Here is a 16,700-nt window from a genome sequence, read left to right as displayed (position 1 = left end):
CTCTCTCTCTCTCTCTCTCTCTCTCTCTCTCTCTCTCGTCATTCACGGTGAGTGGCCCATGCCTCGGATTCAGGCGTCCTCGTCCGCGGAGGCATCAGCGAGGGCACAAGTACCCAACAGTGGTTGGGGACACCCTCCGGCAATGGTAGAGTAGGAGAAGACGGTTAGTGTACCTACATTGTTGTGGCGCGGCCCAAGCTATGCGCACGATGCGAGCGTCTACCCACTTCGCCCACACTGCGACGTCGGGCGTCAGGTGCCGTCAAACATGAGCTTTTGCTGTTGCCGCCCCGGTCGAAGACCAACAGGCGCAACACGATGTAACTTACAAACATGCGATCTCCTCCACGTCGTCCTCGGCGTCGGATCCGCCATCAGAGACCGACAGACGGGAAGAGGAGGAGACAGAGCGAGAGATAGTGGAGTGGAGTGCAGTCTACGGTTCGTCGAGATTTGGGATTTATGTGGGGTCGTTGCGGGCCATGATGCGCCGGGCTGATGTGACAGGTGCTTTTGGGCGCTTCGGGTCCTCCCTTTATCGGTCTTAGATTTATGCTGAATGTGGGGCTGCCGGTTTAAGGAGCCCGCTGGGTAAGTTTTTTTAACCTATAACTCTATAAGTGATGGAGCCATCTACTGAGGCGTACAGTAGCGGTTTGAGGCGCCAAGCTTAGATGCTCTAAAACATTCGTACTGCACAGCTCATAGACGGAAGAAGATAGATCACTCGATCTTACACCTGACACAATAACACAAATTGAAGACAAAATTATGATTTTGAAAGGGCAAACAATACACTCACTGTCTTCGCAAAAAAAAATACACTCACTGTTTACCACTAACAACCACGTAATTGTCCTGTTTTTAGCTCATAGGATAACCTTTTTCATCACGTGACTTTGCACGCACGTTATACACATTTATTTTACCATGTAGAATTTCTTTTACCATTTTTTGTTCATTTCTATACCTGTTAAAATTTGATTGTCAAATAATTTTATATATGAGCAACAACAAAAATCAAATAGAAATAAGCATATTCTTTCTTATAACACCTCGCAAGAAAAATTCCTTTATAACATTTTGCAGATGATCAGGAAAAATATTAGTTTTCTTGACTTCGTCTTATTCCTATAACAGGCTCCAGGCAACTCGAGATCCATTTGTGTGTTCCTATGGTGCACACAATTTATTGCAATATATTAAATTCTCACATGCAACTTACATATGCATTATTACAATAGGTCCAATACATAGCGCCCTAGGAGTTCTTTGCGGCCATCGTCATAGCTATGGACACATACCGATCCTTCCTCGCCGTCAACTCTGCAAGCACACGACCCCTCTCCGGAAGGCATTGCCTCACAATGTCGTCAGCCTTGTAGTCCCTCGCCCACTTGCACAACAATGGGCGGTCCTCCTCGGTTAGCAGCCTTGCCCCGGCCATCTCCTCAAACACTCCTAACCAATGCGCGATCCCGCCCATGGCTATGTCGAGGAAGCCAATAGTATCACCTCCGAAAAACCTCTTCCCCTCCGGCAACTGGCCCTCAAGAAGCTTTAGGTTCTCTGCCGCCTCCCTCGCTGATGACGCTTGCACTTGACCGTCCGTCCAGAGTGCCATCCATACAGACCTCCGGCACTGCACATTTATAAGGCCCGTCTATGTCAGTGTCATCTGAGATTCTCTTTTATGTAAATACTTATTAGAAAAAATACAATTATAAATATTTGAGTTGGTATTCAGGTCTTCCCTCATTTACTAATACTAGATGCTACCTCGAACGTTGCCACGGGAATCAGTTGCAATATATTTCACTGACATTTGATTGGGTGAAATATAAATATTTAGATTAATAAGATGTGAACCAAAACTAGAAATACATATGACTTAGTATATTTGATTATGTATATTGAGAAAATGTTTATTCATATAAATCGAATAATAGAATGAAAATATTTTTCCATGCATGGTTGTAGGTGGTGTCGTGGTGATGGTTAACTTTTCCAATGCATGGTTGCATGCTGAGGTGGGTCTTATCTCATCCATCATTGTGTGATGATTTGGCATGCTTGCAATTAAGATAAATAAGTTAGAGGAGATCACTCTCTTAGGTATATAGAATTCGTCGTTTTATCCATGATAAGTGGGGTCATGCAAATCCCACTCTCTTGGCTAGCCTAGCTCAAAAATCAAATCCAACATGACTAACTCTAATCATGGCAAAGTTATTCAAATCTTAGCGACCAATGATATCCTAGCATATCGGTTTGGCTGGCCTACCGACCTTGACCCAGTTCGCCTTGCAGACAATAGTAGCTATTACGGCATTTGTCCATGAACCACAATTTATGAACTTTTTCACCAAGTTGTATTTTACTATTTAAAAATTTGTAATCATAAATTTTCAGTGAGAAAAGTTGGTGAAAAACACAATTTCAGTTAGTGAATGCAAATTTTCACCAAGTTGTATTTCACTATCTCTTATTCACTAATTGGAGGCACCATTCATGATCTCTCATTGATCCACATCATCAAAATTAATTAAACTGTTAGATTGTAAAATTTACGATCAGGATAGAAGGAAAACTTACGTAACGCAGATGATAGAGTCCAATAAAAAACGCATGTGACACGTCCAATGTTAGATAATCAAACTGTCAGAAATAATGTTAGCTAATCAAACAAGGAAAGGTTCACGTTAAAAAAACAAGAAGGAAACCCTCACGTGAAAAGAAAACTAGGAAAGGATCCACCTATTGCCACAAAATCAGGAAGGAAAGACTCCGCCTCCACTTCAAAAAAAAAGTCTCTTATCCCATGTGTACCTCCCTCAATTGGTCTCCCTATGTTTCCCTCAGGAAAAAAACTACCCTAATTTCCTCCAAGATTTGACGTACGTGAGGTGTCTTCTTGGTTATCACAGACTTTTAGCCTTTTGATATGGAGCAGCAGATAGGGACAACCGCAGCCCACCTGCCAAATCATAATCATTCACGTCTTCAAAATCCTAATCTCTCACGACTCCCCTCCTTTCTATATGACACAGAAAACCAATCCAAAAATCGTTGCAGATTTTGTCTCCTTTCTCTCAGTCCGAAAAAGAATACCTACGTCCTGCCCCCTGAGGACCATAGTCATGGGACTCGCGGCCACCATATCACTCCTCCTCTGTTCTTGCATGGTGTCAGATTTGGTCGTGCCCTCACTCTCCTTCTTCAAGATGCACGTTGCTCTAGGGCTTCTCAAGAAACCATGTCTTCTACAGATCCATTAGATCGTTCTAAATTGACATCTTATTATGACGTCCATGGCGGGGCGAATAATTCATCCTCCGCAACTACCACGTCGCCGGTCGGCTGGCCAGCACGATGAACAGGGGGCACCTGTGCGCCGAATTTAGATGCGCGGTATGAATCATCCAGGTGTGTGCATATGTAATGCTCGAACTCTTTGAATAGGTCCATCAATTGTTACTGAGGCAGCAGGCATGATATTTTGCGACATCGTCTTCAACACCGGTAGAGTCGGCAGGAAGAGATCCAGTGCCCCCGGAAGAAACAGAACTACCAAGTGGTACCAACCGATGATGATGGTATCCTATTGCTTCTCTCCTTCATCTCTCTTACATACTCAATCATGCCCTAATCTTTCTTACCACAATATTTTTGCATGTTCATTTGCCGATGCCATTAAAAGATCCATCAACATTTATTCATGTGGCACGAGCGAGCGAGAAGTGCCAGATTTTCGTTTTTTGATTCAAATATACTGGGATTGTTCCATCGGTGGTGATTCAGGTGGTACAGTCGACCTAACAAAGGCTAGACTTATTTTTATTTCCAAAAATGTGATAATATCAATTCTCCAATGGTGATTCATGTGGTGCGATTAAGCATGGAGCGAATGGATATTCTTGCTATTCCCACTTTATTTGGCAAACAACAACGGTGCACCTCCAACTACGATGGTAGGTGCATAGCTTAATTTACAGTTGCAAATTTAGACAATCCAATGTCTCTCACGGTTTGTCAGGGAAACCCAATTTTTGAGCAGATGACCAAGGGACCAAAGCGGCTGTATCGGTGCAAATACTAATCTGCTTTCAAATGAGCAAGGACTCCACATTGCTTCTTCCAAGATGCCCAAGCAAGGAAGTTAAAACTGAAACTCTGCGAATTGAGTGGTAAGCAGAGCAGTTTACATGATCTTTGTAATACTCTTTTTGTGACTTTTCAATATAGTCCGACCCTCTTTGGAAAATCAGTTTACATAGTTCTGTAGGTGTGTGTTTGACATGCACTGTTGTCTGATGGTGAAGAGCGACTAAATCTAATCCATGGCTGTTTCACGTGTTATTCTAAATTTATTAGAACCTGTTAAATTTGTCCTCATTCCAATCATTGAAAGAAGTTATGATGGCAATGATCTTCAGCCTTACTTTTAACCTAGCATTGGATGCATCGAAATAATTTGGTGCAGAAAAATAGTATACACGATGTCAATAGCTTAAAAGTATCGATGGAGCTCATCATTTCTAGCTTACTCGCCGTGTTAGAATATACAGATTGTCACTTCACAGGGTCGCTTCTGTACCAACTTTGACCAGCCATTCGGTGACCCTAAATACATCATCCTTCACACAAGATTTCACCTATAACATTTCCTCTCTAATATTCGACTTCATTACAAGAAATATGCACAAATATATTTGTCATGCACTCATTCCAGCTGTGTATTGTGTGTTAGCTGACAATTGTTTGTATATAATGCGCCCCTGACCCCTTGGATCATATGATAAAATAGTTTGTACTTAAGTGTGAAATTATCTATGATCGCACACACACAAATTAAGAGAGAGAAAATGCATCTTTCAACATTCTTTCATTGGTTGGATCTCCTATAGTTCGACTTATATGCACATGTTTGTACGACCATAATTTTTCATCGTGTCTAATTTTGGACTGCTGCACACATTGCAAGGTGCAATATACGGCCAGCAGCGGCCAAACGGGAAAATAGTGTTGACATGAAGAAAGAGCTAAGTATTGGTGGGGTAATTGATTTTGTCAAAAAATGCAATGTATTGTGAATAGGAAAGTACTATAGCTCAAAGGTAATATAAGTATACATTTAAAAAAATGAATGTTCTCAAAAATTTGTGCATGGGTTCGAATTGACAAGTATTCTGCTGAAAGTGCACATCAACATACGTTACGGCGGTGAAATATAAGATGTAAAAGTTCTATTGCTGCATTTGCAAAATCAAATAAAAATAACCAGCTTTTATAAAGATATTATAAAAAATTGAAATTTATTGTGTTGTATATACTCATTTTTTTCCTTTTGTGTATCTATGTTCAACACTACTATAAACAAAATTTATTATGAGGTAACAAAAGCATGTACCTAAATAGTGAAACTTCTAAAAGCGGTCCACTAAACAGAATTATCATTGTCCATGATAAGTTTGGTAGTTTTCTAACTAATCCATGGAATATTATGATGGATTTAACACATGTTAAAATCATATGTATGTCGTAATAAGTTCCGGAATATGCATCAATCATGCGGAGGCCAGAGGAAATAGGAGTTCCCATTTTGCAAAAGCAATATGTAACGCCTAATCATTCTAACTAAAATAACAATTGATGAAACATTATTTAAATTTGCAAGTGTGTTTTATTATATTTATAAGCATGATATTTTCATATAACACAAGAGTTATTTTGTGGGTTGACTGAAATTGTATTGATAATACCTAGCCCGTGCAGTTGCACGGGTTGATGACTAGTTTAAAAAAATTATAATCCTAAATTTTCGCTAAACCAAACATGTATTTACCAGAATTAACTTAGACATAAAAAAAAATCTCTAGCGACTTAGGCTTAACAAAAGTGCAACATGAACAGAGAAATAGCAACACCACAAAACGAACTTAGTTTTGCCCACTGATCATATGTTTACCCACCTTCTCGTTGACGAAGCGAGCCCAGAAGCAAGCGGAGGCACGGGCGAAGGGGTCGGAGGGGAGGAGCGGCGGGCCATCGAAGGCCTCATCAACATACTCAATAATGACAAGCGACTCGCATACCGCAGGCCGGTCGCCATGGAGGAGCACGGGGACCTTCTTGTGGACGGGGTTGTGCTTCAGCAGCAGCTCGCTTTTGTTTGCGAGGTCTTGTTGGATGAACTCGTAGGGGACTCCCTTCAGAAGGAGGGCCACCTCCGCGCGGTGGACCACGGGGCTGCCGAAGGAGCCGATGAGCTTCAGCGGTTCAGACATGTCCTTAGGAAGATAGGTGGCTCTGGCCGGCCTTCATCTTCATGAGAAACTTAATATATGCATTGCGTGCTTGTCTGTTCGGATGACACACATCTTGGTCGATCCGCAACGAAGTTTGTTTGCCGCATGTTTCTTCAGGACTGAAAGCTACAGCCCAGCTCTAAACAATTGCGGACACAACAGAGAACTAGATAAGCTAGCTCTACGTGTCTCCTTAATCCAACGAATGTGCATTTGTGGTCTTTTTGCGTGTGTGTGTGTCTTATCCAGGATGCACAACTATTTTACAGTGCTGCTCATGTTTTTTAAAAAGGGTTAATTATTCTTTTGCACTCAGTGGTGTCCATTTGCTCAGTTTTGCCCTCAGTTACGAATTGTGCTCAGTTTTGCTCCTAGTATGTTTACACCAACTCGTTCCGTGAAAACTGCCATCTCCGTCAAGTCAACCTTTTGACTTGGCCCCTACATGTGGGACCAGGCGGCAGAGACGCGGTAGACGATCAGACCGTTGCACGCGTGGCTTGTGGGACCCAGCAAAGAGCTGTTGAGCAGAGAGCCGTTGCAGGTTTGGTATATAAGCGGGCGACGGAGAGCTGCGGTGACCACGGCGGCGACAGAGAGAGCAGGCGACAAAGAGCACGGCGGTGACCACAACGACAGAGAGAGAGCGGCGGTGGGAAGATAGCCGTGGAGGGTGCGGCGGCATTGAGATCCCCTTCGGCTCAGAGCCCCATGTCTTCTTCAAGCTCCCGCGCCACCTCGCGGATGCAGAGCCCGGCACGCGTGGAGATGCCTATCTCCGTCTATCCGCGGTGCCGGGCGGCCGTTGATCGGAGGGTTTCTCACACACAGAGGAACCGGAATCATCCGTTCTACGTGTGCAACGAGAATGGGGTAAGAATTGGGACAATTGCACCATTTTCGTGGTCGGGATCTTTGAGCAATGAGTTGATCTGTTTGGCGTCCATGCAGGTGAAATGTTTCTTCCTTTGGGCCGATGCTCTGGCCAAGACTCTCTGATGGATGAATTGCAAGAAGAGCATGAAGAATGGTTGCGCATGCTGCCACGAAGGGCAGTGGCCGCAACACGAGCTCCGGAAGAAGAGATGGAGGGTGAAGCACGCACTGATAGAGAGCTAGCTATTGAGCTTAGGATGTTGAAGAAGAAGGTTAGGAAGCTTGAAGATCAAGCACAAATACACATTTGCAATTACTTTTGGGCATTTGTAGCTATGGTAATCGCACTGGGTGTAATGTTGATGTTGTATGGAAAGACATGAATTATGGAGGAATTTGTAAGCTTGAAATTGTATGAGAAATTCACCTTGTTTAAATGTTGGTCAAACTTGTTTAAATGTTGAAAAAAAGAGAAGAAATGACCAAAATTTAAATATCTTGAAAAAAGGGAGAAGAAATGAGAAATTCAGAAACTTTGATCAATGAAATGCAGCTTTCTGCTCTGCCTTTCTGTCAATTTTTTTTTCTTTCTCTGTGGGCAAAATTCAGAGCGGATAGCCAAGTGCCGGCTAGACTAATGGGCCAACTGCATCCAATTAGGCCCATTCGGGGTGCACAAATGAAATCTCTTGCGTGTTTTTCTGTTTTCTGTTCTAATTTAATTTAGGCAGTAAATCATTTTATTTAATGCTGAAACTTTTTGTGGAAGCTAATTGAATTATTCCGGAGCCAAATAATTAAGTTTAGAATTCTTTTTTGGAGCTGTTAAATATTTAAGCAATTTAAGTACTCCAATTCAAATACACCGAGATTTAAATCAAAGACCAAAATGTCATGGAAAATGTGCCTCAGCTCTGGTAGAGGTTTACACTTGGTGCCAACATTAATGAACATTTTTGAAGGGCATTACATTGAGAAAAAAATATTTTTTTCTAAAAAAATGAAGGATGAAAAATGCACAAAAATTGGTGCGGCTCGGACTCAAACCCAGGACCGCATGGGTTTGTGGCGTTTAGGACTGCGGTGATAACCACTAGGGAAGATGGAAAGACTTTGACATGGATAGGGAAGGAATCTATACATAGTAATACGGTGACTTGGTTTAGGGTTTAAAAACGCATGTTTGTACAGAACGTTTGCACACGCGTGAGAGTGGTTTTCCTTTGTTTTGCACTGAACTTTTGGAGGGTTGGAAACGTATGTTTGCACTGCCACATGATTCTGGTTAGAGTGGTACTTGGTTTAGGATTTAAAGGGAATAAATGTGCATGTTAGTTCATGACTTGGTTTAGGGAAGAAATGATATCTTTGGGCACGGACATTTTTGAACAAACATAATAAGTTGAATAGATAAGATGCAACACACTTGTCACATCCCTAGCTTCTGGTTCTGCATGGTGTTTGCATCTTGTTGCATCATGTTTAAATTCTATTTAATTTGAAATGGGGGCTGATAAACCCTAGCAGCTAATGAATTCAACTAGGGTCAAAATAAAATCACTTCCAATAAACCCAAAGTGACTTTAGGAAAAGTCCATCATTTTTGAAACTGGTGAAAACCTCTGACAAAAATTGGTGCATATTTTCCCTAGGTCATTTCAGGTTTTTGGATTAAATCATAAGTATTTGAATTGGAGCATTTAATGGCTATAAATATTTTAAATGCTTCAATAATTCTGAAAACATTTGAGGGCTGTTAGTAAACATTTTAAAAGTGCCCACAAATTTACTCAGGAGTTTTAAAAATGGTTTAGTATTATTACTAAATCAAAAACAGAAAAGCAAAATAGAAAACAGGAACAATTATTAAAGAGAGAGAGAACCTACCTGGGGTCTTACCTGGCGCCCACCAAAGCCCACCTGGCCGGCCTGCTGCTGTGCGGCCCAGCCCACAGCGCCCTGCCAGTCATCCCTAACCTCTGCCAGTAGGCAGAGGAGGGACAGCGCACGCGCGCGCGAGGCGCCACGCCTCCTCCCTGCTCGCCTGCCTCATCGAGGCGCCTCGAAGCCCCTCATCGGCCCCGCTCTGGACCCCTGAACCCCTCACTCTTCCCCTTCATCCCTCCCTCACCTCTCCCTCTCGCTCACCCGAACCGCGCCGTCACCGCCGACGAACTACACCACGGCCACAACCACCCCCTCGCTCCCTCTCCGCATCCCTGAGCTCCGCCCTGACCCCGTGGAGCTATACACCCGACGCACGCGACCAGAGGAGGCCGCAGTCGACCGGAGCGTCGTCGTCTTCATCTCTGGTGCCCGGAGATCGCCGCCGTCAATTCGCCGGTGCAGAAGCTTCCCCGAGCCCGCCGAGCTTCTCTTCCAACCCCTTGTGAGCTCCCGCACCTTCCCTATGCTCGCCCCCCCTCCGTTTCTCTCCGCTAGCTCGATTCTGCCGGAGCCGAGAGCTCATCGCCGCCGGCCATGATGCTGCTGTCGTTTTAGCCACCACAACTCGTGCCTGAGCGCGTCAACGCATTCGGTGCCTTCCTAGGAGCACGCAGATCCCCCAGCTCCTCCTCCCGAGCACCCTAACGCCGAGCCCAAACTAACCCGAACTCCGGCGGCCGCAAAAGAGCTCGCCGCCGTCAGCTCCGGCCACCCCAGCTACTGCCCCTTGTTTCTTTGGATGCGCCTCACTCCCAGGAACCTGTAGGAGCAAACCACGCATCGAATGGTGGTCCGTAATGACCACACGGTGCATCTCTGCCGTCGGCCATGGTCGTCGCCGGCGAAACTCCGGTGGCTGACGTGTCATGATTAGTTTAGGTACTAATCGCATTTAGTTAGTGTTACGTGTCGTTGAGACATGGGCCCCACGCCTTAACTAACCACGGTTTAAACTTTTGTTTAGATTAGTTTAATCACGCGGGACCCACCAATCAGAGTTGACTATGCTGACGTGGCCGTTGACTGGACCCACACGTCAGTGACCCTAATGAGCAACGTGACACTGACCAGTGGACCCCACAGGTCAGGTTTGACCTGCAGCAGTGCCTGTTGACCTGCTGACGTCACAGTGACGCAGTGCTTACGCAATAAATCATTTACTGGATTTATTCTTATTTAGGAAATTCCAGAAAATGTTCAAAACTTCTAAAATTCATAGAAATTCAACCATAGCTCCAAATCAAATAATTTATATATGAAAAATGATCAAAAAAATCCAAAGAATCTGTTTATGGCATTTCATGCATGTTTGAGCAACCTAAAGCTACTGTATATGACAAATAGAATTAATGGCATTTGAAATGTCATATATGGAGTTTGAATTTGAATCTTAGATTCAAACCAACTTCATTTAACCTGTTGCTAGTTGCAGTAGCTCAAATCATAGCATATTGCCATGTCATGATCATGCATCATATTGTGCATTGCATCGATTGTGTGTTCTTTCTCTATTGTCGGTGTTTGTCCCCTCTCGCTAGACGTGGTTCCGACGATGAGTTCGATGACACCGATGAAGAGCTATACTATCTTCAGAAGTGCCAGGCAAGCAAAACCCCCTTGTTCACTCCGATAAAATCCCACTCTCTCGCTCCTGCTCTCTTTTACTGCATTAGGACAACAACGACATATTTGTTACTTGCTGCGGTAGCTGAACCCCTTATCCTCTGCATGACCTGTCATTGCCACGGTAAATAGATGAAACCCACTAGCATGAGTAGGAGTTGTTTGAGCCCTGATGTGCCTACTCATTCATGCTTGTTTGTCATGCCTGCTACTGCTTAGAGTTGAGTCAGGTCTGATTCATCGGGGATGAATCAGAGGTGTGAGAACATGTCCTACTGTTGGGAGCTAAGTGTGTGAACACGATTTGGTAAAGGTAGCGGTGAGAGGCCATGTAGGAGTACATGGTGGGTTGTCTCATTGCAGCCGTCCTCAGGAACTGAGTTCTGTGTTTGTGATCCATGATCAGTTACTACCACACATTGGGCTCCGGGCACTCCAAGCTCTCTCGACTTATTAATCAACCTGATCTCTGTCCAGGAGTTGCAACTAGTTTCTGGTGTTTGTAGGTAGTGTTAGTAGTCTACCAAGTGGCACCCGGTACAGGTGGGCTTGGGACAGACTAGGCACAGTGGCCTGGTGTACCAAGTGGCACCCGGATGGTGGGCTTGGGAACCCTGCACACATCGTTTGGGGCCGTGAGCGACACCCCGGCCGGATCTCCTTGCGGATGGAACCCGAATAGGCGAAAACCTGGACGAGAGACTTGTGTGGTTAGTCAGGTCGTGGCCGACACCCTCGCTGGGCTTCCGCTTGAAGGTTGCCGAGTACATGTCGTGTAAACGGCGGTAAGTGGTGAGAGCGTGTGTGAAGAAGTACACCCCTGCAGGGTTAATATGATCTATTCGAATAGCCGTGTCCGTGGAAAAGGACTTCTGGGTTGCCTGTACAGTTCATAGACAAGTGAAAGTGGATACTCTAAAATATGCAAGATAAGCGTGAGTGCTATGGATGGCGTTCTCGTAGGGAGACGGGAGCGGATCCATAGTGGTGTATTGATATGGTGAATATGTGGACTCGTGTGCGCCACCTCAAAGAGTTACATTGCAGTCGTAGTTCAGGATAGCCACCGAGTCAAAGCTGGCTTGCTGCAGTTAAACCCCACCATCCCCTTGTTGATAATGATGCATATGTAGTTAGATCTGATGTAAGTCTTGCTGGGTACATTCGTACTCACGTTGCTTAATTTATGTTTTTGTAGAGAGACTTCAGTCTCGCTAGTAGTACCGCGTGGACTTCGACGTTTAGCTTGTTACCTCAGCTACGATCTTGTGCCCTCGGCAGGATCTGATAGACAGTCAGGCTTCTCAGCCTTTTTCTTTTGTAGATGTCTGTACTCAGACATGTTAAGCTTCCGCTTGTGCTTGACTTGTTTGCTCAGAATGTTGGGTCATGAGACCCATGATTGTAATATCTTGCTCCTCGGAGCCTATTGAATAAATACTTGAGTTGTAGAGTCATGTTGTGATGCCATGTTGTATTTGCACATATCGAGCATATTGTGTGTATGTTATTGAAATGCTTGGTATGTGTGGGATCTGACTATCTAGTTGTTTATCCTTAGTAGCCTCTCTTACTGGGAAATGTCTCCTAGTGTTTCCACTGAGCCATGGTAGCTTGCTACTGCTCCGGAACACTTAGGCTGGCCGGCATGTGTCCTTCTTCGTTCCTGTGTCTGTCCCTTCGGGGAAATGTCACGCGATGAGTACCGGAGTCCTGTTAGCCCGCTACAGCCCGGTTTACCGGAGTCCTTCTAGCCCAGTGCAACAGCCTGGATTCACTCGCTGATGACCGACACGTTCGATGCTGGGTCATGTATGCCTGTCCCTGTAAGTTAGTGCCACTTTGGGTTCACGACTAGCCATGTCAGCCCGGGCTCCTTATCATATGGATGCTAGCGACACTATCATATACGTGTGCCAAAAGGCGCAAACAGTCCCGGGCAAAGGTAAGGCGACACCCGTGGGAATACCGTGCGTGAGGCCGCAAAGTGATATGAGGTGTTACATGCTAGATCGATGTGGCATTGAGTGGGGGTCCTGACAGCTTTGGTATCAGAGCTTGACTGCCTGTAGGATTACCAAGCCAAACTGGTCGAAGTTGAGTCTAGAAATTCTTTAGTTATATAAGGGAATTGATTATGGGATGGAACGTAAGGCTCTTTTTACTCCTTTACCTCATGCCCTTCTGATCTGAGTCATCTTACCTTCCTACGGGGTTAAGGAACTAGGCTATCTCTTCTTTCCATCAGGATCACGTGTTTCTAATCCGTAGACTTATTAGATTGTTGGATTTAAGTCTCAGTTCAGTTCCTACTACTTCCGTATGTTAACTGTTGATCTCGAAACCTTGATATTGTGCTTCTGAGTGGTTATGCCACCATTTTGGCAGCATGTCTCAAATCTTTTCGAGCATTTACAGCCGTTATGCTGTCCGAGTCATCCCAGGTTTCTAAATAGTCTGAAGCATTTGCAAATCCCTCCCTTCTGTTTTGATGTCCCTTTGGGCTAGATTAACCACACTAAACGCTGAGTTGAGGTATTCTATTACCTCGACATATATGTTGGAGTTATTATTATGACCCTAGGTGTCTTAGGGGATCATCTAGTAATCTAGCCATGATTTGTGTTCCCAGTGTGATGATTCTGGCGTCATTCTCGAAAGCATCCCGTGATGCCACTTAGTTAGTAGGCATTCTATTCCTGGGTTCTTAACCCAAGATCCACCCTACTTACTTCATGTTGATAGTGTTTGCTCGTCCCTTTAGGTTATTAGTAACCTTTGCGATAGTCCTCGAAGTTCGTGGTATTTCCTTCTTCCAAATACTATGAACCACTTTATGGCAGAAGTTTGTTGGATCAAAAGATCACAACATGAATATCCTCGATGAGTTCTCCATTCTATATTGTGGCTCTGCCAGTTCTACCTTTCTGCATGGATTATCCTGAAGAAATATGTTGAACTTCGTTCGACATGCTAAACCATGCATCCACAACTCAGAAAATCGTATATTCCTTTGAGTTGTCCCTCTTTAGTTGTCTTCTGACCCTCGTCTATCAATTGATAGTCAAGAGTATGCGTGCATTCGTTCATCGATGTCTATTACTCTTGTGGTCCGTCAAGCCATTCTATTCCAGAGTGACTAGGAGAAACAAATTCCAGTACCTCATCCATATCCAGGATTGGATCAAAATAGTTGTGCTCCGCATATCAAAATGCTAATCCAGTTTTTGTTCTGTTCTACCCTAAAGTATTACCCTCTTTATGTCAAGAAAGTCATAGGAATTACACATCATCTTATGAATTCTTGGTGCAGTGATACTTCTCGCCATCATTATTCATTTCTCGGTTCCCGTGTTGTTGAACCGGAATGCCGACAAGTGAATCGTGATGTGTGAAATCAATACTGCTAGCAACCTTGTTGCTTGGTAGTTAAAGGACAATAGTTTTATTCTTAGTGTGTTGGTTCTTGAATCACGATTCTAAGATTAATCGTGCTACCTAGTCCTTATTTCCGGTGCACTTTTCGATCAATGAGTTGGGGCTATGCCAATCCCTTGCTTATTTGATCATCTCGTCTTGCCCTGAAAAGCAAGATTGTTCTCGAGCTTAATAGCATGTCGGTGGTTCATGATTTTTCGATTATCTTCTCAGAAGTGTCACCAGGTTGTCACCTGACTGCTATGTTGAGCTCATGACCAAGTTGGTTTTCTTATAAAACACCCCTTCTCCAAGAATCTGTGTTGGATACCCCTGAGCTAGTTGGATAAGCTGAACAGCAACTTGGAGAGTTGGAAGATAAAAGCTTGCCCGACTTAGTTCATGTTAAGGGATATCTTTTTGTGTGTGTGTGTTGAAGAAAGATGATATCCTCACCAATTGGCACTCGTGATCAGCTGTTGGATCTATCTTCTTATCCGATCTTTGATTTGAGTATGGGCTATCGTCAAATTGAATCAGAACCAACGGTATTCGTAATGTTGTCTGACTCGTGGTTGTTTTCCCTCGAGCATACACCATTACATCCTTTGGGTCTGACCAATGCTATGTCCTTGCTCACATAATTATGGAATTCCATTTATATGGACATCCAGATGAGTTGTTGTTGAGCCCATCAGCATCATTTTGTCTCCTCCATGATTTGTCTTGAACATGCAGTTAGTGTTGGAAACTTGTGTAAGCATTTTCTTCATGACCGTTTGTGAAGCATATGTTTGGATGAAAGAAGTGACTTCCCCTAACTCATGTGCATCTGATGCAAGTTGCCACCGTGAGCTCGAGAAAGATTGTTTTTGATTCCTCTAGAATCATCCCAAGTCAATCATGCATGTGCGAAGTACTCTATGGTCTGATAGGTTGGCCGCCTCCATTCTATATGTGTTCCTAGCACACCAAGCCACTGATTGACTTGTTCTAGGTAAAGAAGTCTAATTTAAGTGCACAATACTTTGATATCCTCGATGATGGTTCCCCACCTGAACTCGGTAGTGTTTTATTGTAAGACTACCATGTGATAATGTTTGTCTGGGACAACGTGTTCACATGTTGTAGCAGAACCAGCTCATGTTTTGGAGCTTGCTATCGTAGTTCATTTCCCGAGAATCTCGCAACGTCATCTCGTCGATTTGTGTTGCAAACTTTCATTTTTCTTCCTAGACTCGATGAGTGGAATATCCTAACACCAACCAGATCTGAATCTCAGGCAGATATGATGGTTGGAACGCTTTCCCAAGAACTACAATATTGGTCTCTGTGTAACCCGGTAAAGTGGATGTCGTGGCTGACACACCCAACCAGAAGACCTATTTATAGTAGTATCTTGATTGAAGAAGTTGGCCACATCCCCATAAGGATCTCGTAGGATTTAATCCAGTAGTGGTTTCCTTATGGATTCTTGCGCTTCCGAAGTCCGACCTCTTACTTGATGTTCTAGTTATCAAACCATATCTATGAATGGGATACACTAGCACATCAAGGAGAACATTAGAAGCGGAGTGCTAAATATCTCTCGGTCGATCATCCAGATTTTGTTTCCTTGGCCTTGCTAAGGTGAAATTTGAGAAGTGTTATCCTCCTTTGCATCTGCATCGTCCATTGTTGTTCATCATGGTAGTATGATGTGTTGCCAGGATCCCTGACACGGATGTTGGTAAAACCTTGATGAATATGGAAATGCTCAAGTTCTTGAGAGCACGCGCAAGCGCGAGGTGTTATCATCGGCACTAACCGGGTTTGCTCTCAGTTTCCTCGGTTATGCTATAACCTTTTCAAATAAGTGGACTCACCCTCTACTGTTGAGCTTCTCCCCAATTACTAAAATCATTCATTGTGTTGTTTTCAACAAGGTAATCCACATCATCCATTCTAGTATGAGTATGCCATTCCTTCGAACTCCGCCAATCGATTGCTGTGATTTGCCTTAGGCTGATTTAGAGAGTCTCAATGATCTCTATATCAAAGGTAATTCTTTTTGCCACTTAAGGTAATAATCTACGAATCACCCTCCTCTAGGATGTCCCGCTGTGGCATCATGGCAACTCAACCCCTCGCTACATTGACAACCGTTCACCACCTTCTTAAGTGTGGAATTGTTGCCTACCTAGTGAACCCTCATCACCTGTTCCACTCCATCCCTCTAGATGTGTGCTTCGTGTCTCAGTTTGAGAGATGCTGCTATGTCTCATCCCATGAGTTCATCCTGAGTTGTTCGGTCTTTGAGAAGATCAATTCTTCCAGAGTTTTCCTTTCCTCTTCTTGTCTTGATAGTTGGAGTTCTCAGAGTAAGATGACAAGACAAAGATGGTGATTGAGTCAACGTTCATTTGAAGTGCAACCTGGATCGTGAAGATTGTGTTAGTTTGCGTTCCCCCTTCATTTTACCCTACGCTTGAATCTCGGGACGAGATTTTTGCTTAGTGGGGGTGAGTTGTCACATCCCTAGCTTCTGGT

The 16,700-nt window shown here is 43.9% G+C and overlaps 1 protein-coding gene across 1 annotated transcript; it reads right to left on the bottom strand.

Moving 5' to 3' along the window:
- Nucleotides 1-1,261: 1,261 nt before the first annotated feature.
- Nucleotides 1,262-6,463, bottom strand: LOC123067932 (glutathione transferase GST 23-like). Its single transcript, XM_044490506.1, has 2 exons — nucleotides 5,973-6,463; nucleotides 1,262-1,642 (listed from the first exon to the last, which is right to left on the bottom strand). Exons 1-2 carry the CDS (start codon nucleotides 6,285-6,287, stop codon nucleotides 1,262-1,264), a joined length of 696 nt encoding a protein of 231 aa, XP_044346441.1. The 5' UTR covers nucleotides 6,288-6,463.
- Nucleotides 6,464-16,700: the final 10,237 nt, after the last annotated feature.

The sequence above is a fragment of the Triticum aestivum genome, chromosome 3B, assembly GCF_018294505.1.
Source record: "Triticum aestivum cultivar Chinese Spring chromosome 3B, IWGSC CS RefSeq v2.1, whole genome shotgun sequence".
Classification (NCBI taxonomy): Eukaryota; Viridiplantae; Streptophyta; class Magnoliopsida; order Poales; family Poaceae; genus Triticum; species Triticum aestivum.
This window is presented reverse-complemented; position numbering and strand designations above follow the sequence as displayed.